This window comes from Chionomys nivalis, chromosome 11 (genome assembly GCF_950005125.1).
Source record: "Chionomys nivalis chromosome 11, mChiNiv1.1, whole genome shotgun sequence".
Classification (NCBI taxonomy): Eukaryota; Metazoa; Chordata; class Mammalia; order Rodentia; family Cricetidae; genus Chionomys; species Chionomys nivalis.
Window position 1 is genome coordinate 42,581,483 of NC_080096.1, and position 25,132 is coordinate 42,606,614.

Here is a 25,132-nt window from a genome sequence, read left to right on the forward strand (position 1 = left end):
GTGAGCTCCCATATGGGTGTTGGGAATTGAACCTGGAGAGCACCTAATGTTCTTAATGACTGAGCCACTTCTCCAGCCCATATTTTGCCCTTTTTTTTTTTTTTTGCATTTCTAGTAAATAAGATTATTTCCTTGATTTTTTTCTCACCGTGCTTGTTATCATTATAGAGGAATTTTACTGGTCCTTTACATGTTGATTTTATATTCTAATATTTTGACAAAGGTGATTTTCAGTTCTAAGAGGTTTTGATGGACTGTTTAGCCTTTTTCATATTTTACACTTCCTCTTTCTTTAATATGTGTGGGAGTTGCATACTTGACATAGTGTTCATGAGTCAGAAGACAGCTTGCTGGTGTGGGTTCTCATCTCTCACCCTGTAGCTTCTGGAGATCGATGTCAGGCTTGGCAACAAGTGTCCTTACCCTCTGAGCCACCTCACTGTTGAAAGTCTTTTAAGCACAAGGTCATGTTATCTACAAACTGGGGCACTTTAACTCTTCCTTTCCCATTTGTATGACTTTAATTTCTTTCTCTTGCCTTATTGTTCTGGCTAAGATTTTGAGGACTGTATTGAATAAGAGTCATGAAAGTGGTCCCCTTGTCGTGGTCCTGGGTTTTAGAGGAAATGCTCTGTTTTTCTCATCTAGTATAATATTGGCTATAGGTTTGATGTATATGTCCTTTATTGCTGGTATATGCTTCACCTATTAGTTCTTTCAGAGTGTTGTATGTAGGGAATGTTGAGCTTTGTCAAATTCTGCATTGATTAATATGTTTATATGGTTTCTGTCCTTGACTCTAATTTATATAATGATGTATTACACTTACTGATTTGCATACTTAATGAACTGTGGAATTAAATAAATTTCATCATAGTGACTTGTCTTTTTTATATGTATTGCATTTGGTTTGCCAGTGTCTGGTTTTGTATCAGGGTAGTATTGGATTCATAAAATGAATTTGATAGTATTCTTCTCTTTTTTCTGGTATGGTTTGAAGAGCACCTAGGAGAATTCAGTAAGGAATCCTTTGGGGCCTGTGGTGTGTGGATTCGAGAGACTTTATCACTTTGGCCTCATTGCTTGTCCATCACGTCTCTGTTTAAGTTGTTTTTCTTGTTGGTTTCATGGTGGTAGGCTATGGCTGTGTAGGAGTGTATCACTCCTTTAGATTTTCCAGGTTGCTGTCAAAGTATGTTCTAATAATTGAATTTCTTTGGTATATAATGATTTCTCTTTTTAATTACCATACAAATCTTAGTTATCATCGCAACATTTTCAAACAAAATTTTAGTTGATTCTCCTCCTGCTCCTTTCATCTCGCCTACCCCGTCCTCCCGACCCAGCTCCCGTCAGCTTTCCGTCGTTCACATTCAGCATCTTGTTTTGTCCTCTCTTAGTTTCTTCCCTGTTTTTGTTTGTCAGTTCATTTGGTTTTTATTTGTTTGTTTGTTTTTGTTTAGTTTGGCCTTTTTAAGGCTTCACTCATAGACATTACGAGCTAAGATCTTTGTATGATAGAGAACATGAAGTTTTGTCTTTCTTAGTTTGGGTCACTTCTCTTAATATAGTACTTTTCAGCCCATCTATTTTTTTCTGTAAATTTCATTTTTATTTCTAGATGACTAAAATTCCCTTGTGTGTATGCACATTTCATTATTCATCAGTTGATGAACAGCTAAGCTGGTTCCTTTTCCTTGCTATTGTGGGTTGCGCAGCACTATACATGGCTGTGCTCCCACCTCCGTGGGTAGGACATGGAAGCCTTTGGGTATATGCCCAAGAGTGGAACATCTGGGACCTGCATTTAATTTTTTTAAGAAATTGCCACACTGATTTCTATAATGACTGTACTAGTTTGTACACCCACCAGCAATGAGTAAGGGTTTTTCTTTTCCACATTTTCAGGAGTGTTTGGGGTGTCCTGTGGGGACTTTTTATTTGTTTTTTTGTTTTGTTTTATTTTTATCATAGCCATTCTGACTGATATGAGATGGTATGCCCAAGTAGTTTTCATTTGTATTACCTTGATGGCTAGGGATGTTGAACATTAAAAAAAAAAAAAACTTATTGGTAAATTTCCAGTGATTATTTCTGGAATAAATTGAGTGGATGATCCAGGAGTTTTCTTAGAATTAGTTTACTTAGCCATAAAGTGGACCTAGCAAGATATATATTTAAAAGGTCCTTATGTTTTCCACTTAAGGAATAAATGACACATAAAAATCCTGTGAGGTATGTGGCCTGTGCATTTATAAACATCATTTCCTTTAAAAAATAAAAATAACACTGGCTATTTGTGTTTCTTTTGAGAACTAACTGTTCATTAGCTTATGTGTTAGTTGGTTTTGATTTTTCAGTCTTTAATTTTTACAGTTCTTTTTCAGTTCTGGATAGTAGCTCCTTATGTGGAGTGGAGGAGACAAAAATCCTATTCTGTGGACTGTTTACCCTGTATGATAGCTTGTTTTACTATGCAAAAAAAATTAAATTTCACACAGTTCCATGTGTTAATTCGGGGGGGGGGTGTTCCTTGTGGTCATAGAGCTCTGTTTTGAAAGTTCTTTCCTATAACCTATATTTTGAAGTGTTTTCCTCTAGCATATTCAGTATATTAGGTTTTATATTAAAACTTTGATCACTTAAATTGCTTTTTGTACAGGGTGCAATGATGTGGATCTAACTTCATCTGCAGTTAGACAACTGGTTTTCCCCTCACTATTTTTTGAATAGGCTGGTCTTTTTCTCCCATCTCCGTGTTTTTAAAACCTTTGTCAAAAATTAGGTGGTCATAATGATTGTGTTTATTTCTGGGGCCACTATTCTGCCCCACCAGCCTATGTCTGTTTTCTGCGGTTACCAGGCTGCGTGTGCCCTAACAGTGTGTTTGGAAACCAAGCAGTGTGATGTCTGTCGCTGTGTTCTCTCTTCAGACTTAGATGGCTATTTGTGCTCCGTATGAGTTCTTGTATTGTTTTTTTTTCTAGCTCTGTGAAGAAGGCCATCAGAATTTTGATGGGAATTGCATTGACGCTGTAGATTACTTATAGTAAGACAAGCGCTTGTGCGGTGTTCTTCCACCGGAAGGTCTAATATCTAGCATTTTCTATCAGGGTCTTAAAGACCTCTTGTAGAAGTCGTCCACGTCCTTGCCTAGGTTTATTGCTGGGTACAACCCCCCCTCCCCAGAGCTACTGTAAACAGGGAATTTTTTCCTAATTCCTTTTCAGCAATCTCATTGCTGCTATGTAAGAAAGCGACGGCTTTTGTATGTGGATTTGTATGCTGCAACTTACTGAAAATTCTTAACTGAGTTTTTTGATACATTCTAAAAGGGCTTTTAATAGAGAATATTAAATTATAGAATGTCAGCTTGAAACAGTTAATTTGATTTCTTCCTTATTTTTATTCCTGGTATGTCTTTCTCTAACTGCTCTGGCCAAGATTTCAGAAGCTGTTTTGAATATGAGTAGAAAATGTGGATACCTTTTTATTCCACACATTACAAGAAATGGTCTCAAGTTTCTCTTGTTTAGTATACTGTTGTTAATAGGTTTTTCATATATAATCTTTATTATTTTGCAGAATGTTCTATCTGTTCCTAAGTACTTCAAGACTTTTATTATGAAAACACGTTAAATTTTGTCAAGTCTTTTCTGCATCTATTGAAATATCATGTGGTTTCTGTCCTTACGATCATTTATCTTGGTGAACATCTTCACTGTTTGATGGCGATTTGGAAGCCAAGGGGCTTCAGCTAGTTGTAAGCTTTTACCATCAATTACATTTTCATTCACTTATTATAGTGGCTTGAATGAGGCGGTTCTCCATAGGTTCAGATATGTGAATCCTCATTCCTCAGTTGGTGGCACTGTTTGGAGAGGTTTAAGAGTGGACTCGCTGAGGAAGTATGTCACAGGGTTCCAGGCTTTGATCGCTGAGGAAGTATGTCATGGGGTTCCAGGCTCTGATCACTGAAGAAGTATGTCACAGCGTTCCAGGCTCTGATTGCTGAGGAAGTATGTCACGGGGTTCCAGGCTCTGATCGCTGAGGAAGTATATCACGGGGTTCCAGGCTCTGATCGCTGAGGAAGTATGTCACGGGGTTCCAGGCTCTGATCGCTGAGGAAGTATGTCACGGGGTTCCAGGTTTTGGTCGCTGAGGAAGTATGTCACCGGGTTCCAGGCTTTGAGATGTAGCTTGGCACTCTTCCAGTTTATATTCTCCACTTCATGCTTGCAGCTCAAGGTGCAAACTCAACTTTCTGCTTGTGCAGCCACACCTACTGCTAGCTGCTATGCCTCTTCATCATGATGGAATGGTCATCTTGTTTGATCAACAACAGAGAAGTAACTGGTACAGAAGTTGGTACCAGGAGCGAGACATTGTTTTAAATGGTCATGTTGGGTTATTTGAAGATTGACTATCTTGATATGACATATCTTGGACATGTTTTTTGTTTTGTTTTCCCAGCAACAGAAAAGGAACTAAACACTTATCCATATGTACCCTGGGATTGGAGATACAGATGGTTGTGAGCTTCCATGTGGGTGATGAGAATCAAAGTCGGGGCCTCTGGAAGAGCAGCCAGTGTGTGTAACTGTTGAGCCCCGTGACACAGGTTAAAACACAGTGAGTTAATAATATACAAGATTATGAGTAGGTATATGAAAAAGTAAACTACTAAAATATTAACAAAACCAAAGATGCAGAGAACTTGCACTAACCAATAAAGCAGAACAAACAAGAGAGAAATAACTTTTAACCCATGTTTCTAGCCCACGTTTGGTTCCCAGCAGCGGAGGTGTGTCCTTCGTGTCCAACGCTGCACTGACATGAAATCCCCCATGGAGACTAGAAATGACAGGCCAAGTGGCTGCAGCGATCTGGCTTTGCTCGGGTGACAGCAGGACTATGGACCTGACTGAAGCCTTGGTGAGAGCAATGACTCTGGGTGATGGGAAGTGGAAGGGAAAGCCTTGGCCACACACGTTGACCTCCACGGTGATTGGCAAGGGAAAGGCTTGGAATGTGCACTGACTTCTGGAGTGACCATATGGCCCAAACCTTGGCGCACTCATGCCGACTCTGAGGTAAGTGGTGGGACTGACGGCTCATGCTACATTTGCAGTTTTATAACCATACTGTTCCCACTGTAGAAAGATTTCAGAATATGGCATTTGGGTCTAAACATCCTGAAATTTCCCTCTTTTCTTTAATGTCCCACTCTTTGCTCAATAGTTGTTGTATTTTCATGAGTTATGCACTCTCATTTCTATTAGTCACTGTGTTCATGTACAATACTAGGAATTCCTTCATACATTTTAAAAAATTATTAGGACTTGCTTTGTGTTCAAAATGTGGTCCATTTTTAGGCTGCTGAAAATAATGTGTACTCTGGACTCTGCAGATGAAACACTATGCAGATGTCTGTTATTTTCATTTGAAGTTTGCTTGCTGCTATGTCCGGATGACTGCTGGTGAGAGCAGGGTGTGCAGTTACCATAGGCCTTTATATCCGGCTGGCTCTGTTTAATGAAACTAGGTGCACTGTTTGCCGAGTGTATGCTTAGAATCGCTCCTGTAATCAAAGTGAAGTGACCTTGGTGACCTCTTGTGACTGACTTCAGTTTTGAGTCTAATGTGTCAGGCACCGGTGGATGTACCTGCTAGTTTCTGGTTCCGTTTCCTTGTGATGACGTGCTAAGGCCCATTTGCCTGTGGAGGCTTATTTCCAAAGGCAACAAATAGATGAACCATGTATTTTTCGTAAGTTTTTTTTTTTTTGAGAATTCTGAATGTGAGTACTGTAATTGTATCATTTCTGCTACCCCTACCCCAGTTCATGAGCTCTTCTATAGTAATTACTCTCCCGCACCCCCCCCTCTCTCACACACACACAGTGTACTGAGCCCAGTTAGTATTCTTCCTATGTACGTGTGTTTAGAGCTGACTCCTTGGGCTCGCATACCCTATCATGGAGCCTGTTCCTGTAGAAGATGGAGTCTCTCTCTCAGAAGCCATTGATTGCCTGTAGCTCATCTAGGCAAGGGGCCTTGTGAACTTTCCCCTGATGAATATTGCAAAGAAGTCTTTTTTCTCATAATCTATAGCCCTATTAACCATAAATTCCCCTTCACAAACACTGGCATTTCCTCTTAACCTAATCCTTGAATGGGTCCCCAGTCTTTAACGGAAGCCGTTTCTGCCATTTCCCACCAGGCCTACTGCATACCATTTGCCTGAATTTATTCACAGTCCCCAGGAAGAATATAGATTTTCCTAGTTTGTGTTGTTATTTCCAGATCAAGCTTTACTTGTAGAGGGAATTTTCTGTCCTACCAGCCAGCTCCCAAATAACTACATAGACTTATTATTAATTAGAAATACTTGATAGTTTAGGCTTGTTAACGGACTAGGTCTTCCATCTTAAATTTACCCATATTTCTTATCAGTGTTTGGCTCAGTACCTTTCTTCAGCACAGCAAGTTCAAGTTCACTTTGCTTCTCCCCAATCTCCTGGTGACTCCGCCTTCTTTATCCTGGAGCTCTCTCCCTACAGGCCCCACCTAATCACCTCTCCCTTCCTACTCTTGGCCAGTTAAGCTCTCTATTAGAGCAGAAGAGCAGCATGTCCTCACAGTGCACAAAAGGATTATCCCACACATTTAGTGCCACTTTCGCAGTAACAGCTTCCTCAACCTGTCAGCCACTCATTCCACGTATACTGCTTACTACCTGTTTTATTCTCTAAGCGTTGACCTCTATAAATACCTCTGATTCATGTGTTTTAGAGTGAACATGGCTTTTATTGGTGAGCGCCATCTGGACCATGTAGGGCAAGATGGAAGAACGTAGACATTTAAAAATTAGCTTTGAAGTAGAATGGATGAGGCTGTCAGAAAAAAAACTTCTTCCGTCGTGCCTGTTGCTTAAGGAGATGGGAAGGCTCTTCCTTCATACGTGTTTGCAGGAACATGAACCACATGAGTGCAGGTGCCCTGGAGGCCAGAGGAGCGTGTTTCATTTGGAGTAACAGGTACTGTAAGCTACTGCATGTGGGTGCTGGGAACTGAACTTGGGTCCTCTAGAAAATTAGGAAACGAACTTACAGTTTGAAAGCACACATAGAATTTATTAACATACAGTGCATATCAGGTAGAATCAGAATGTTATTTACAGCTCTTTGGTTTCTATGTACTGTCATGTAAATGAAATACATTTGGACATTTTGGGCACAGACAAGATAATAATTTTCCCTATTTTAGGCAGTATGAAGTTTTAACATGATACAGCATGTATATCTTCCCATTTTTGTTAAATATGGTCAAACTCCTCTAAAAAATACTTCTGGTTGAATTTAGAAAAGAATATATATTTTTTTCCACCAAACTGTTCCCTTCAGTTGTACTTCTATTCTTTTACTTTGGCTCAGGTGGGTTTTTGTTTGAAGTAACATGGTTACATTATTTACTCCTTAGAATTCATATGAAATGTAGATGTGTGCACTAACACTAGAAGTTGACGACACCATCTGCGTAGCTCGCCGGCACCATCCGGCAGGATGCCTAACTTGGGCTATGGCTCATTAGACAAGTGCTCGCGCACGAACGTTCTGTTTCGCATTCTCTCGAACCAGCAGTAAAATCGACATTGAAAGACAAACTTTTTCAAAGTAAAACCAACTCTGACATGTTGAGGGTTTTCTTCTGAGTTCCTGACAGAAGTCTCCACGGCCCATCTCGTTTTGACACAGGAACTGGAAGCATGCTGTGGGACTTGGGCACGTCCTGCCTTATGCAGATCTTCCTAATGGGGTCAGCCCTGATGCCTGGGACAGAAAAGAGAACAAGCAAGCGTATGAACTAGATGGTCAATGGAACCGTTAGGAGATTGCAGATGATTTTTAAAGACTGTTACAAATGGGCTCTGCATATTAGTTTGCCGAGTGCATTCAGGAAGCCAGTGATGCAGTTTCCTCTGATGCGGCTCTTGATAGTGCTGCATGGCTCAGTTTACTGGGGCAGGGTTTCTCTGTGTAGTCCTTGGACTTAGAGATCAGCCTGATTCCCGAGTGCTGGGTTTAAAGACATATGCCACCATGCCCAACTGCCTAGCTGGTTTTTAAGTAAACTCAGAAGTTCCCTTAAGACTAGTATACCTGGAACTCATGACGGAATATAAAATTAAACAACTTACTTGAAGTGTAGGTGTTCAATGAGCACATATCCATCTGTAGAAACAAAGCTGACATTACTAACCTGAGATTTCTAGAGACAATTCTTTAATATTAGAAAACAGTTCAACATAAACTCACATTTGCCTTTGGAATTGCGACATATCACTAGGTTTTGTTCAGTAGTGTCGATGACTTCCAGCTGTTCTCCAGGAGTTATTGGCAGATCAAATATTCCATTTCGTGAATTACTGGAGCATGCTACTGCTCTGTTAATGACCACAATCTCTTTACCATACTAAAATGAGAAATTATTATAGTAAGGGCATGCTTGCATGGTTATTATACCAGAATTAATGGAAGATACAATAGAGTAACCTTAAAATACAGGATGCTAGATACTAACAAAACAAATGGTGGGGTATTATAGTGAAAGTTCTTTAAAATAATAGTAAAATCCAGACCAAAACATTTGTCTAATGTGATTACATTTTAAAGCTGTTTTCACAACCACTGATACATAATTGAACAAGTTCTGGTGGATATGAAGATACTCTAACTCCAGGTATGCTGAAACAGTAACAAAGCTACCTCCTAACTCAGGAGAGGAAACATTTAAACAAAGCTGTAGAGTTAGCTTCCTGTTTCAGGATGACGCCCGGTCCAAACCTTTTCAGAGAACAGGTACTTTAAAATGGTGGTAGTCGGGTATGTGGGGAAATGAGTGTGTATGCTGAAGGACAGGCATTTGTGAAGGAGCAATACCTGATGGGAAATAGTTGTGAACCCACAGGATTGCTTCCTGATGAGCTGGCCTATGGATACTTCACCTTCTCCTGCACTGATCAGGAAAACAAAAACTAGGATCGGTAGCCTTGGTCATTGGCGTTTCCTTCGGCAGATTAGGATGTGTAAGGTCTCTGGCTACGACTGCCACCTGCTGCCCTCGCTTCTTCTCTCCAGGGATCCTCAGTGCTTTCATAAACAAATCTTAAGTAGGTCACCTTCTTAGTACACAGTTCTGAAGTCTGTTGCCTTCAGGATGAGGTCCACATCTTTTTGGCTTGATATTCGGGGTCCTTTGCCTACTGTCATTCCTTGTCCCTTAGTCTGTGTCCTTACTGAAACCCCAGAAAGCTCCAGGGTGCTTTGTAAACACACCATGCTCCCATCTCTCCAGGCCTTTGCTCATGTGAGTGCTCTTTTTTGTTTTCTACTTGAAATACTCAGCTGCCAAGAACAGCTTACTGCTGACGCTGTACTATTTCCTATTGGAGAATCCAGTAAACACACTGCCTTTTAAAAAGAAACTTAAAACGAGTGTTCCTCACCTTTGCACCCTCAAGTCCTGTCAACAGTGACACAATATTTTTTAATTTGAGCTGAATTGAATTGGTATTATTTTTCTAAAGCTAACTGGAAGTCCACCTCAGATAATTAGGAATAGACTCATAGACATACAGAGGAGATGGGATTTCTGTCCCATTCTGGACAGTCAAGGCCTAGGGAGTCTTTTCAACTAGAGATTGCTCTACTCTTGTTTTGATCTAATCAAATAACATCCTAGTATGTGGTAATTTCAGATAACAACTTCCTTATCAGCTTTGGCCAAGCAGGTTGTATCCGCAGTTAATGTATTTATGTATGGTCAGTCTTATTTTTAGTTCACTTTCCAAACAGTTTGGGATGTTCATGAAGTGTGAGGTAGTGGTTCTCAGCTGTGCACATGGATGTGAGGATGAGATGGTCTGTGTCCCCTAGAGGCTCCCAGTTTAGTATGATAAACTGGTATAGAAGTTGGTATTTAGGTTAGCAGAAGAGCAATTTCTTTAAGCAGAAGTTTGAGCAGGTCTTTCTAGAATGAGAAGATGCCTCAACTGGATCTTCATAAGTGAACACTCCAGATGGAGAAAGGAGCAGGGGGATGTCAGATGTGGAGTAGACCAAGTCGGTGCCTAGAGGAAGGAGATGCAAAGTGAGGTAGAGGTGCAAGCTCTTTTAGAAACAGAATTATGAGCAGTTCGTTGCCAAAGCAGAAAGAGCAGAGACAGAATCTGAGGAGAGGAAATAAAGATTACCTGTGGCCATGACTTGAAGAAACTATCTAGAAACATTTCTGGTAGAGCCCTGACTGACAGAATTTGTCTCTCTTAATCCACGTCTAGCACTGGGATGGTGTTTGAAATGTTTACTGAGTTCAGAGTTCTCACTTTGGCAGCACATAGGATCAGGAAGGACCAGGCCAACTTGGGAGCACTGAAGGAAGGATGTGAGTTTGACATGCTGATTCACTCGTTCACTCACTAGACTGTCGCTCAAATGCAGCACATCATCTAGCTGTACACTGGGCGCTGAAGTACGAAGGGGTGTCTTCTTATCTGCATTGCACAAATGTGCTGGGGAGTGAGATCTGACTAGAGCTGTGAACCACATCTCTGAGGCTTTACCAGGTGGAATAGCAGGGTCCAAAGGCATGCCAATATAGGAACGTATCAGTCAAAGATCATATCTTTATCTTTGCGTAACTGAGACACAGCAAACTAACGGAACCTTTAAGAGTAGAACTTTATAATTGTCAAGCGTGTTAGTTTTCTGTTAATTTTCACTCTCAGAAGAGAACATACCTGAAATCTTTCTCTGAAAAGTTTTTCTTCTTTTTCCATTCTATTCTTTTCTAAGTTGTGCTTCTTAGTTCTGAAGAAGTTTCTGGGAGAAAAACTGGCAAGAAATGACATGGGTAAGGTAAAGTACATACCAAAAGTTCTAAATTTGTGAGTCTCTGAAGTCATCCTGTCTCAGGATAAACTCAGTATTTTGTGTATTTATAATTTTACATAATATATATATGACATTTCATCTATCCATACATGCCCCTCTACTAGAGCAGATTTTCATAACTACTGAAAATGGTATACAATTATTTTTACATTTTATACAAACATATGTGTTTGTTCCCTAGTGCTGAAGATCTATACTAAAGGAACATTCTACCACTGAGCTATATCTTTAACAATATTCTTGATAGCAAGCAAACATGAAATGAGATCAGTTTGGTATAGAGAGACTGTTGTGGCAAGGGGAACAGTGGGAAAAGAGAAATCATGTGGCTCGTGGAGGAGTAGGTGATGTATTAACTAATACAGAAAACACTTAGTACTTATTGGAAGAATAAGCTGTTCTAGAAACCATTATAAAAGAACACAAGAATTGATCCATTGCTCATAGACAATGATAGCCTCATTATTGCATTTTCAAATTGAGAATAAATTTATTAAGTCAGCTTAAGAAAAAAATTACTGGAAAATTGTTTCCCCAAAAGATGGAATTATATTTATGACAGATGAAACTGTTGGAAAAGGGGTCAGAAACATTCCTTCCTGACATTGCACTTCTATGTAAAGAGTTATGATATTTAATGTGGAAAAGAAAAAAAATCAACTTTTCCAGTCTGAATACCTCTTTCCAAATTGGGAAAAAATAAACTTGAGGGGTTGCCTTTGCCACTCCGAGTTGTTTACATTCGCTGTGGACAAATGTCTGACTTCTTCTGAGATACCCTAGGAAAACCATTGGTTTCCTGACAGAGGCAAATCACGTGCTATTTACTAAAGATTCCCCCAAGAAGTCTGTCAAAGTTCCCCATCCTACCTCATGCACAGCAAATTTGAAGAGGAGAATATAGCTAAGTAAGCACGGATGACGTAGTGCACACCCTCCCGAAGCTGCCAGTGTAGTCCAGATCACACGAATGGAGGTTAGATTTCTAACCCTAACTGCGGTCACAACTAACCCATGTCAGTCAGTCCTAATTGGTGCTCTAGTCAACCTCTGTCCTTCTGGAGGAATGCTGCTGTGGCCACCAAGACAGGAAGACTGAAAGGCCATCTTTGTTTGCTAAGGGCTACCTTCCATGCTCTCTTCTTTCTCATCAGTGGAGAGTAGGAAGGAGGGTGACATAAATGGAAGGAACCATGTTTTATACCTTTGTCTCTCAACCCTCTCAGTTATACTGTGAAGCGAGTGTTGCTAGTTCTCACTGCAGACAAGGAACCAGAAAATCAGACTCAAGGACTTGCCTAAGATCAGACTGGTAAGAGGTGGAAACTGAGCGGCCAAGTTGGGAGTTCACTGTGTCCTTACCTTTTGGATCCATTGCTGCCCTTTTCCCCTTTATTCCCCTTCGATGTCAAAAACTTAGGCTTCCAAGTTTTTAGCTTATCTTCATCTCTGAGGAGAAAAATGTTTTGATCAAGTAAATTAAGATTGAACTAGTAAACATTTACAGAATCACCGCTCCTTTCTAGGTCAGTGACCAAAGTGGTTTAAACATCATCCAGAGTCTGTTTCCATACTCACAGCAAGGCTATATAGTGAGCATCTTAGGCCTTACAGGCTACCTTCTCTATAGCAACTATCAGCTCCACTGCTGTGACTTCATTTACAAAAACAAATAGCAGGCCACCCTGGCCCACAGGCCTGAATCTGCTGATCTCTCATTTTAGAGGCCCAAATTTGAAACCAGAAACTAAATTAGCTAGCTTGTAATCATATCTATCTCCTTTCTGGGCCTCAGGGTTTTTTTTTGGGGGGGGGGGATCCTCTAAAGTATAAATCCTACCAGTAAAATTGCAATTCACCAATGGCTAAGGATGCACTTTACCCGGGTAGGAACAGCTAACATCACCAAAACTTAATGCTTGTGGGAGTACAAAATAACATAACTATTAGAGAAATAAGAATGGGGTTTTCTAAAAAGTTAAAATTATCACATAACCCAGGTATAGGGCATATACCCAAGGACTTCCTGTCTACCGCAGTGATCTCTGCACACTCTCTTCCCTGTAGCGTTCATAATAAAAAGGAATTGGAACCAGCCTAGATATCTACCAACAGAAGACTGATAAAGAAAATGTGGCACAGGGGCTGGAGGGACAGTGAAGTGGTTAAGAGCATGTGCTGGTCTTCCACAGAACCCAAGCGCAGTTCCCAGCTCTTAGCTGCCTGGAACTCTGGGTCCAGGGGATGCAGCACCTCTTTAGTTCTGAGGGCACTACCCTCACATGCACACAATTAAACAATTAGTTTTTCTAAAATGGGGTACATATACACAATATAATTTTAGCTGTAAATAAAAATGAAATTTGTGGGGAAATGGATAGGTCTGGAAAGTGTAATATTAAATAAGGTGACAAGACCTTGTTTTCTGCCATGTGGATCCCAGTTTGTGATATATGTGTTTATATGTAAATAAAAAAGCATGCACGGAAAAGCAGATATTATAGAATGGTTGGAAATATTTGAGAATCTATTAAGTTTCCTGCTGCTTATTTTATATAAGATAACTCACTCCGTTTTCATATGACTACTGGATAATCCTCTGGCCACTCTAAGTTCTCCAAAGAAGGAAAAGGGATGACCAGAGAGCTGGGCAATTTGCCATGGTGGCAGAAGAGGTTGTGCTGCCCAACGTGGGTGGACATTTATGACTCCAGAGTCCATAGTCTTTCACCATGCTGCTACTCTACAATGTCTCTTCTCTGAGTTACTGGGGTGTCCATCATTGATACAAGAAAGAAAGAAAAAAGGAAAAACAAAAGAGAATCTCCTTCTACCAACCATCCAGATGTCTATAGTGCTGACATGCCTAAATACTTCAATAGCTGCCCTGGGAAGACTATAAACACAAAGGTACATGTCTGAGAAGCTTCACATTTTCATGGACGTTCTGTTATGATTCCCTTCAGAGTATGCAGTCTTGGGAATTGGACTCAGGGCTTGAATGTACAAAGTAAGCACTTTGTGACTTAAGTGTATCCCAAACCTCAAACTATGTGGCCTAGGTAGGCCTTGAACTTGCTACTCCCCTGCCTTAGCCTCTGCTACCAAGACTACCTTTCCTTCAGATTCTGGTCATGGGGTTCATCAAGAGAGGAAGGATTTAGCTCCTCAGGCAATGAAGCTGCGACTGAGAAGGTGCAAGGCCATCAGGACTTGGTGGAGACCTCCCCCTCCTCAGTTTCACCACCTGTGGAGCCTGGAAGAAGGCTCTCGCCATCACTTTTCTAACTGCTGCACGTGTGCTCAGTTGTCTGCCTCTGCTTTAGCCCGCAGAAGGTGGGACGCGGACACAGTCCACCTGGGTCTACTACAGGTTGTGCACAATCCTAGGCACAGAACGGGGTTTAGTGTGCGCGGTGTGGGAAAGCACTTGAAAGGAGCTGCAGCATGAGTACAAAAGGAACAAGCAGGGCAAGCACCCATATCCAAGCTTATTCTCTCTGCTAAGACAATATATCCCAGTCGTTAAATGTTTTAGAGCAGCAGAAAGGAAGAACTAGAAAATGCAGCTCCGTTCACACTGCAGCTAGGACAGAAGCAACCATGGAAGAGAACAGAGAGCCTGGAAACAGACCTTCAGGTGCTGAGAACCTTGGTGTGACACAGTGGCATTGGTGGGAAAATCGAGAGACCGTTCAATAAATCATGCAAAGGACATGTATCCATATAGAAGAAAACAACTGGTTACCCCTTCATTGTAAACACAAAATTCAAAAGATACTTGATGCTCCCTGGTGGTCTAGTGGTTAGGATTCAACAGTCTCACTACCAAGGCCTGGGTTTGATTCGGGGTCAGGGAAGCCTCTCTTCTGCAGGGCAGTGGTGGCACATGCCTTTAAACCCAGTACTTGAGAGGCAGAAGCAGAGGCAGGGGGATTCAAGTTCAAGGTCTATGAGTTCAAGGCCAGTCTGGTCTATAGAGCTAACTAGTGCCAGGACAGCCAGGGGTCCACAGAGAAACCCTGTCTCAAAAGCCAAGAAGAAACAAAATCAGTGTATCTAAGGACAAAGTTTAAAAGGCAAAGCTATATAACTTTTAGAAGAGAGTATAGGAAAATGTCAGATGAGCTAGGAGAAAGTTCTTTAGAAGATATAAAAAAGCAATAGTAAAAAAATGATAGTTTAAAATATATTAAGAATTTGAAATCCTATTCTTTGGGAGATTAGGAATGAACTTGAAAAGGCTAATCAACAGTTGGAGAAGATACTGTGGGAACTAACAGGAATGTGGGAAAATAGCTGTGTCCAAAACCAAATTGTTTTAAAACCTAAGATGAAGACAACTACCAGCAACACAAGAGAAAAGAAATCAAAAGATACAACAGACTCCATAGGAGGACGTGAGTGTGAGGAGCTGAAGCTTGTTAGGAATGCCAGTTACCGTAACGGTGTGATACTACTTACAAAAATGTCTTCTCTCTGTTCCATGCGCTAACATGGGAGTCAATGAGAACCCTTATGTGCTAGGCTGGCACTTGTGAGTTTATACTCCACATGTGGGCTGTATCCCCCTTCCAAGCGCACACAGGATGCATCAGTCTACGTCTGTAGAAGTGCTGATCACAAACATAAGGTCACTCAGGCGCTAAGTACCGACCGATGAGAATGGATGAGTTCATGTGACACACACATGTGCACAGAGTCTTAAAGAGCAGGAAAAATGAATTATGGTAGCAAAACAGTGGATCTGAGAAAAATCAGGCTCAGAATTCTATATAAAGGATGAAATCATTTTTACAATGAAACAGAATTTTTGTCACCTATAGATTATAATTCGATAAATCTGTTTTTGTCTTGAACAGGAAAAGAACAAAAGCAGGGAAGGCACTCACCCTGGGCGAGGCCAGTGATCAGGCGAGGGGTATGCGCACGGTGACAAGGACAGGGTTGGCCATATTCTGCTGCTTGGCTAATACGAGGACAGGGTTGGCTTTATTGTACTTTATAACTTAATTTTAAAAACAACTTATTTTTCAAGGAAAGGATTTAATTTTTTTAACTTGGTATGACAGGGCTGTTATCTAAAAATTCCCTGCTTTCTAATCTCACATCATGCTACATCGGCTTCTTTTCTGATCATATGTCTTTTGCTCCAACAAACTTTCTTTTGATTTTCTTTTCAGACAGAGTCTTACTGTGTAGTCCTGACTGGCCTGGGACTCATGGAAACCCTCCTGCCTCTGCCTCTAGAGTGCTGGGACTAAAAGCACACACCACCACACTTATTCCAGAAACTTTGCAAACACAGTGTGTTCCATGCATGTTGTCGTCCACCAACCTGCAGCCTCTGTATCTCACCTCTCCTCTTGCCCAACGTTACTATGATGTTTCACTGCTTCAGTATAGATGCCAACACTCCAGCAGACACTAAAACTACCATCTTGAGAGTCCAGATTATTCTGTGCAGTTCTATAACAAGCCCAACTTAACACACTACATTTTTGAGTCAGGCCACATAACTGAAAGATCTGAAAGCCACAGGTGTAGGACCACAGAGTTCTGAGACTGAGAAAACAGTTAAGAAAATGGATTCTTGCAGCTATAAGGATAATGGTCTAATAAAAAGGGGGTACCCAACACAATTAGATAAAAACGGTAAGCTAATATCAAAAATGTCTTCGTGCTTACTATGACTCAGAAAAAAATCTGACCTTAAAATATAAATTTTGATATTATGTCTATCATGACTATAATCGAAGTCTTGGGTATGGATAAGGAAATACTTCAAAAAAAAAATAAAGATGTCATCAAGCCTGGGGTATCACACCTGTAACCTGAGCAGCTTGGAAGATGAAGGCAGAAGTCCAAGGCAACCGCGAGCAATTTGTCAAAAGCCCAAGTAAAACAAGGGCTGAGTAGAGTGCTTTTAACACACCTATGTCCACTCTCAAATATTCCGGCCCAGCACAACCAACTGCAAACACAGAACTATAGGCTTGCTTGTCCATTATTTACTGAACAAAAATCATCACACACACACACACACAGAGAAACCTAGGTATTCTATCTGGTCTGTGAATTGCTCTACGCCCAACATCTGGCATAGAGTATATAATCAGTATTTGTTGAATGAATTAATGATGTTTGGACACTTGAAGGTTTGAAATGTTCGGCGGTTTTGGAATTCAAGAGCCTCCCAGTGGTGTAGAATGGAAAGAGCGCGGGGAGGGGGGGGAGGCCGAGGGGCCGCCTGGGGCAGTGAGAACTTCATTTTGAGAATGATGCATAACCACTGAGGGTTCAAAGCTGGTGACTATATTTGTAGCTTTGAGACTTTAGAAGAACAAAGCTGAAATGGCAGAGAAATGGCAACTCGGAGACTTTTGCAGGAATCTTAGAAGCAAAGGTGGGAATTGTGGCTGTGTGGTGGGGGAAGAAGCGAGAACATTCGAAAGACATTAAAACAAGGACTTGGAAGGGCGGGCAGGAGATTGGAGGAGCTCGGGGATATAGCATAAGGATGCCTGTGTTTCTAATTACTAACAGAGATTAGAAGAAGAGTTTGGACAAGAAAAATTGGTATTATGCATTATTACAGACCTCCTGAGCTTAAATATTGTTGCCTTGCAGGATTACTAGAACTCAGAAAAAATATCTGACCTTAAAATATAAATTTTGATGTCTTGGTTATAGTTGAATCTTGGGAGTGAGAGAACAGTAAAAGACATACAGAGGTGAAGACTGGGGAAGCACACCTGTAGTTCAAGCTACTTGGGAACCTAAGTTAGCAAGATCTCAAGTTCAAGGCCAGCTCAGACAACTTAGCAAAACCCTGAAAATGAAATAACATAAAATGAGGGTCAAGGCTATCAGGATGCTCGCTTAGCACACACAGAACCTGGCGTCAGTCCTTGTTCTGCAAAAAGGAAAAACAGGGAGTGTACGGAGGGAGAATAGAGCTGTTACAGGACATCCGAAGAACATACAACACACTAGGTATGGATGGTTGACCCAGAACTCCCATAAAGCTTAAGGAGCCAAGAGGAGGAACATGAAATCGTTACCTGGGAGAGCAGGACCCTTTTCCCCGTTAAGGATGGCATAACCAAAATGTTAAAGCACTGTAGGGAAATCCAAGTATGGAATGCCCCTTGGTTTTAACAAAGGATTATTAGTGAGTTTACCAAGACCCCAGCACAAGTCCAAATAGAGTGAGCAGGGACAGGTAGATGAAAATGAAAGACCACCATCACCGGCTGCTTGGTGGAGATGGGAAGGAAGAAGCCGCAAGGGGCACTGAGGTAAGAATGGCTTCCTTTCTACAGTTGACAGTGACTTAGACCTTGGAACCGGTTCTGTCAAACAGTCTGGGCTACCCTGTATTTTGCAGTGTACACAAAAGATTAGTAGTTAAACGTGTTGACAATTCCAAGTCTCCAGACTCAAAGATAAGTAACAAAAACACCCCGAAACTCCTATGCCTTTGGCTGGGTACCACTGTTGGGATGCCTGGGGGTGTGTGTTTGTTTTCTCTTAGGAAATGTCTGTCCAGTCTCCCAGGATCTGGCTCTCTGATGTATTTAACAAACACCAGGCTGTGGCTGGCGCAAGCAGAGATGACCAGTGAGGTGAACTGTCTTACTTTGGTTCTTTCTCGCTTGTGTCCACGTCGTCGTAGATGATGACGTCCTGAGACCCAATTCCTAGGGCACAGACAGGACCAAAAAAATATACATATATTAGGTATGATTTATACACTCCAGCTTTCCACATTATCCTCAGTGACCTGATTATCCAGATGCACCCTCAAGCCTGTTATCTGATTACAGAGACAGGCGGGAACAAAATGAGTCTCTTTGGGGAAGAAATTCAACGGAGGGAATAAAAAGCAGGGAGCTCTTGATCGCCTGACCTGCATGTGCATTACATCAACTTGATTTCGTTAAAATGGTAAGCTGTCCCCATTTTCTGGAACTGAAAAATAATTTACATTGCTAACATATTGAGAGGGCTTTTCTTAATATCCAGTGGGGGTGGGGATGGTAATGTCTTTGCTGATGCCTTCCTAACACATACAAAATTGTATTGGTTGGAAGTAATTGTTCCTTTGCAATATTACTGTATTACACTGAGTCTGAGTTAATACAGAACGATAATGAGACATTTCCAGCTTGTAATGTTCACACTGCCATTCAGTATAGAATTCCATGATTTTCAGATGGTTCGCCACCTGAACAAGTCTGGGACAGTTTGATATACTCACGATCCATGTTCAATCATCCACAGTCACTCTTAGTTCTACTAATTTATCTCAATACCTTTAAGCTTTGGGGGGGGGGTATAGTTCGACATCACTTATTTTGGTGCTTTAGGAAAGAAAATTTAAGACATCAAATCTGCTTGGATTTTAGAGTATTTGCATATATATGTGTGTGTATATATATATATATATATATATATATATATATATACAATGAGATATGGAGAGATGGTATCTTGGATATAGCAGCCAAATATAATCTTGAAATTAGTAATGTTCCATATACACTTAATACACATATCCCAATGGTAATTTCATACAGTAGTTTACTGTGCCTGCTATGTGACACACCTGTCACATGAAGTCAGGTATAGAATTTTTCAATAATGGTAGTAATAAAAAAGTTTCAGACTTTGGAGCAATTTGGTTTGTGGATTTGAGGATTAGGGGTAATCTATCTGTAAGATGCATTCTTACTTCAAGTTGCCTCTAACACTTTTTTATGACACTATCTGGGGAGAGCTGCAGTTTTATCACGTCTGTAGTAACCTTTGTTATTTGGTGTGGCAGCTTATATTTCTGAACTAAATGCTTGAATCACTAAGTCACAGTTACAAACGGAAGTAACTTTCCTGCTAGTGCTGTGAACCTAAAACAATGAACAAAAGGCAAACAGCCCTCTGTTGTTGACAGGTCCCGTGGACTGGACATGTATCGAGTGCCGTGTCAATACATGACATCCTTTATGTCAGGCATCGTGGTGACTTGCACAGCATTGTTTTAACAGCATAGCAAACAGTGTTCCAGTAACCCGTTCCTTTTCAGTTAGTGTGCAGCCTGCAGCATGTCCATACTCAGTTTACCATGTTTTAATCTGGCTATCAAATCCACCAGAGGTATGCAGACCAATGCAGAATGTCTAAGATTCATAGTCAGAGTCTTGGGGACAAATCCCAATCACAACGCACAGGTGTGGGTCCTAGAGCCTCCTATAAAGACAGCAACATCTATCTGCTTATGGAAGTGACAGAAAAGTGTTTCTCATCTCTCCAAAGCAAGAAGTGCCATTGTTTTAAGATATTCTGACGGCTCCAGTTTTTACTGGGGAAGCAGGAAAGATTACCAATGCTCTTCTGCTGCTCCTTAACACACCAGTCCTAAAGACAACAATATCAGTGGACAACATCAAGTAAACGCTACTTACCTAAGTCAGGCAGTGAAATAGAAAATCCATTGCTAATGGAGAAAAGACAAAAGAGGTCAAGGAACAAAGCTATGCACAATTATCAGATATATCCAAAATGCCATCCTGATGGCAGGTGCCCTAGTCCAGATGGTACTGAAGTGAGACCCTTGCAGCTCTGTTCTGATTGGCTCTACTCCATTCCAAATGAGTGCATTCATTCCTGTGGACTGCCCGTAACCCACTTGCTAATGAGAATACTCAGGCTGCCTTGGAATCTTCTACGATATAGTCAGATCTACTGAACGAGCACGAGGATTGATGAGAAAGAACAGTGTACAGGTGAACTAATTCATGGGGACTCCACGGACTGCAGCCCATCTGTGTTTTATAAGCAAAAGGAAGATGGCCCCAGAGAAACCCAGGTCCGGTGGAAACATAAGATGGCAAATTGCTCAGTGGGAGAGGACATGTAGCCCAGCTAGATTTATTTCTCCTCTTCTCTCATTGCTTAAGAGGTCACGTGGAAAGAGACGTGTGATAAGAAAAGGGAAAGGAAAAATATAGAAAAGAAGAAAAACCTATTTATTTGATGCCTTTAATTTAAACTCAGAACTACAGGTATTGTTTTTTTAGGAGCTGTGAGCCAGGCCCTTATGCTGGGTGAGTAAGATGATTGGATAGAATTTCTGTCCTGAAGGGAGACAGAAAATCAAACATAGTCTCTTCTGACATAGTCTCAGACTGACTAAGATATAATGCCCACACTCCTGTCCATCGGATCTCTCAGGAGATCTAGTTCCAGCAGGTGATTGGACTTAAAATCACAAAATTCCAAGGCTTTGTAATTGGGAAGAACTTTAGAGGAAAATAGTTTCATTCCACCTCAGTGCAGGTGATATCTTGACAAATTATTTTCTAGTACCCTCACAAAGTATTGCTCTAGACCTGTCTGTGTCGATATCGTGCAGAGAGACCTGTCCCAGAGATCATACAGTCCCCTTCCATTGCACCCACGAGGGACGCACGGTCCCGTGAGCATGAATGGAAGAAAATCCTGTCTCTGTCACTGCTGGTTAATTTGGAACCTCCCCAAAGGCTAATAGTGGAGGTTACATGGGGATCGGATCTCTCTAAATCCAAGATCTTGAGATATATTGGCCATTCAGCAGACCAGGTCACCCCCGCCCACATGATACCCATATTGCTGCTTTCAAAAGAGACAAAGTAAACATGGATGTGTACACGTGTAAGATCGCTGGAGATTGTGGAGCCAAGAGGACATGAAGACCTCTGGAGAGCGCGTGGCCAAGAGACATAAAAGGGTACAACTACTAACATAATGATTCGTGATAACGACATGAGGGGCTGAGGATGCCTACAGACTTTTTATTCTGGATCTTGCTTGCCTATACAGTAACTTTTTTTTCTCATGAGTGTTTTAGGGTTGCCATGTGCTGGGGCCTTTATCGTCATGGATTCTGACGCACTTGTCACTGGTGCTGAGAATCGGATAGGAAACAGCAACCATCTGTCTGCAAGTCAGCGTTGCTGATAGCCAGGAGGAAAGACTAAAGGGACTGCTTACCTGACGTTTCCTCTCGACTTGGCTTTCTTCATCCTGAATACGCCCTTCTCTTTCCTGAAGAGCTGCTGCAATCTTCTCAGCGCTGCCCTTCCATCTACACTGAGAGGAATGAGGAGATAAAACAGCATGGCATTTGAGGATTGGGACAGAGTGCTGTAGATTATCAAGGACCAGAACGCCAGTGTCACGTCCAAAGGAGACTCCCTTGAGGAAGGACAAGGGAAGGCCTCAGCAATAAGGAGTGAGGTCTGCTGAGATCCTGATATGAGGCTTATCTGAGGCAACCATGGAGAGAGTAATTATAGTGTGTACAAACATTCATCTGCCACAAATAGTGTTCATTTTTGTAGAGATTATAAAGTAAAATCTTCCTTTCCAATGAGGAAATAACTTGGGGAAACACTCACTCCAAATGGGACTAGAGACGCCTTGGAGAATTGCTGGCTCCAGGAATTGCCATCTCTGGTCCTTAACAAAGTCTCCAGTAACCAAGTGTACAGCTGCGGTAATGTACCGATGGGCCAGCTGATGCCGAAATTCTCAACATCCTTTTGGCTTAGGAGGATGGAGTCAAGGGAGTTCACCCACATAACTAGCCCAGTATCACTGTGCCCTCAATCCCCAGACTCCTCACTGTGACTATGCTCTTTGCTTTACCTTGCTTTTTTTAGGTAAGACTGGCCAATGTTGACCATTTGAACAAACATCATTTGCAATACCAGTGAGTAAGTACCAAATCCCGGAGTTGGTCTGACTAACTTACAAAGACCAAAGCTAAGTTATATTTATTGCTTTGATCCTGGAAAAGCAATTATAAAGTCAAGACTAATTCTATTGTTATTTGCTTCCCCTGTCTCAAACACTTCTTAACAGCAAAAGCTCTTTACTCTTGAAAATGAACATTTTTCTCAAAGGAGAAAGCAATAAATCTTCAATCTTATGATGTATGATTGCACACACTGATGAATATGCTGCCAATGACAATGTAGTATTTCAATAGCTTATCACCACTCCACATAATCTTCCCTCAAGGATGGTCGTGGGAGATGGGGCTACGCCTCAAACCCAGGCTTACTAGGTAAACAGGAAACACAATTAGCCTACAACTTAAACCTACGAAAGAAACTCACTCTGGCTTTTGGTCATTGTTCTTTGTTTTGTAGATGTCTTCATACATCTCTTCACTATTTTCTTCTGAAACCAAAGAGCACACACACAACAAGCACTGTGAACTGCCAAGTACTTTCAACTCTCTCTAGTTAAGTCATTTTTGTTGAAATATATGCCTGTTTTCATAAGCACGTGGTAAAAATTCATAAGCATCTCTAGAGCTCTGTAGACTCGAGAATGGGGCACATCTTCTGCGTGTGATTCCATGCGGGCTCTGGTTCAGCCAAAGGCAGCTGGTTTCTCAACAGACACATTCCTTTCCCCCTCTTCCTTCCCACAGTTAGTGCAAACAGCTGTCATCTTCTGTGCGCGAGACAGCATGCTACACACTGGGGAAACAAAGGAAAGCCCATGGATACTGAAGAATGTCTCCCTTTGCACCAGCCTAATACACATTAATATACACAGGTTGTAAGCTTAATATATGCAGGTGGTAGCCTGGAAGTGGAGTCTAGAGGAAATGGTATTGGGTTCAACGTATAACTATTAAAGTTTCAAACTTGACTGGAACACAGTGAGCATGTGGAGTTCTGGAACTTCTCTCTATGCGTCTGCACCTCTGTTCTCTCATTAAAAGTGAGCATTGTCCATACAATATGTATGTAGATATATCCGTTTTTTGAAAGTATAACAAGTCAATAAAAGTTGAAGGTTATTGTCTTAGTGTGTTCATGAAGCTATCAATAAAGTTGAAGGTTTAAAAAAATGAGTATTGAATTTAATGTTCTCTAAGGTTGTTCCTATGTGTCAAATTTCTGGATTCTAAGGAGCCAGACCAGAATAGTATTTGATGTGTGTGTATGTGTGTGTGTGTGATATTACAAAGAGAAAGACTGTCTCACTCTTCAGCCCAGGCTATCCTGGAACTCACTCTGTAGGTCTAAGCAGGAAATGGGAAAGAGGATAGGAGAAAACGGGGGAATAGGGAGGGGTAAGCAAAATTATGGATATCTAAAAAAATATGAAAACCTGCTATTTTATAAGTTATTAGAAAACACCACCTAGAAACAGTATCCTCTGTAGTGGTTTGAGAATAGCCCCAGAGGTCCATAGACTTGAATGCTTCGTCACTAGGTATTACTGTAAATATGGAGGGGTACCTGCAAACACCTTTCAGATGGCAACTGCAGAGGCAGAGTTGGCAGGGGAAGCCTCTTAAGGGGAAAAATGAACACAGTGTGAGATGGAGCTACACAGACGTAGGAGAGAGGTGCAGGCCAGCCAAAGCCTTCAGGCCAGTGGTCCTTAACCTGTGGGTCATTCCCGTTCACCAGGTCACTTATTAAATATCCTGTGTATCAGATATTTACATTACGATTCATAACAATTACAAAATTACCATTGTGAAGTAGCAATGGAAATACTTTTATGGTTGGGGGTCACCAGACCATGAGGACCTGTATTAAAGGGTCACAGCATTAGGAAGATTGAGAATCACTACTTTGGACCATATTGATATTAAAAGCACTAGGAAGTTGGGGCTACATACTCTCCAGAGGATCCAAGTTCAGTTCCCACACCCACATCAAGTGGATCAAAAAACAACAACAACAACAAAAAAAAACCCTGAAACTCCAGTTCTAGGGAATCTAACACAACTGGCCCTCATGGACACCTGTGCATTCATGCACATACTCCCTTACCCCCCTTCACGTAATTAAAAATTAATAAGTACTAGGAAGCCCAGACAGTACTTTAAATAAAATCATACACCCTTTGTCAGTCTTGCACTGTGAAGTCGCCCCAAAGAGAGCGATTTCATGTGGAGAAGCTTCTGCCACAAGAGAACCACTCCCTCCTCTAAACATGCCTCAGCACCACTGCCCTTCATCTCAACGTTCAGTTCTTAATCTCTGAAAATGTGTGCAAATAAAAGCCCGTGGTCACCTCTCAGCCCCAGAAGCACTCTGCCATTCTGGCCGGCACTTACCGCTGTCCGAGGTGAATGAGCTGGAGAAGTCCCACTTTGGTCTGTG

At 41.3% G+C, this 25,132-nt stretch overlaps 1 protein-coding gene across 1 annotated transcript in view; it reads right to left on the reverse strand.

Moving 5' to 3' along the window:
- Positions 1 to 7,777: 7,777 nt before the first annotated feature.
- Fyb2 (FYN binding protein 2) overlaps positions 7,778 to 25,132 on the reverse strand; it is a 99,758-nt gene continuing 82,403 nt past the window's right edge. The window contains exons 11-20 of the mRNA XM_057784689.1: positions 25,087 to 25,127; positions 23,117 to 23,180; positions 21,987 to 22,085; positions 20,420 to 20,451; positions 18,598 to 18,658; positions 12,318 to 12,404; positions 10,802 to 10,895; positions 8,319 to 8,475; positions 8,201 to 8,234; positions 7,778 to 7,832 (exon numbers count right to left, since the gene is read on the reverse strand). Coding sequence (XP_057640672.1) covers positions 7,820 to 7,832; positions 8,201 to 8,234; positions 8,319 to 8,475; positions 10,802 to 10,895; positions 12,318 to 12,404; positions 18,598 to 18,658; positions 20,420 to 20,451; positions 21,987 to 22,085; positions 23,117 to 23,180; positions 25,087 to 25,127 — 682 coding nt within the window. The 3' untranslated portion in view covers positions 7,778 to 7,819. The remainder of the gene's footprint in view (positions 7,833 to 8,200; positions 8,235 to 8,318; positions 8,476 to 10,801; positions 10,896 to 12,317; positions 12,405 to 18,597; positions 18,659 to 20,419; positions 20,452 to 21,986; positions 22,086 to 23,116; positions 23,181 to 25,086; positions 25,128 to 25,132) is intronic.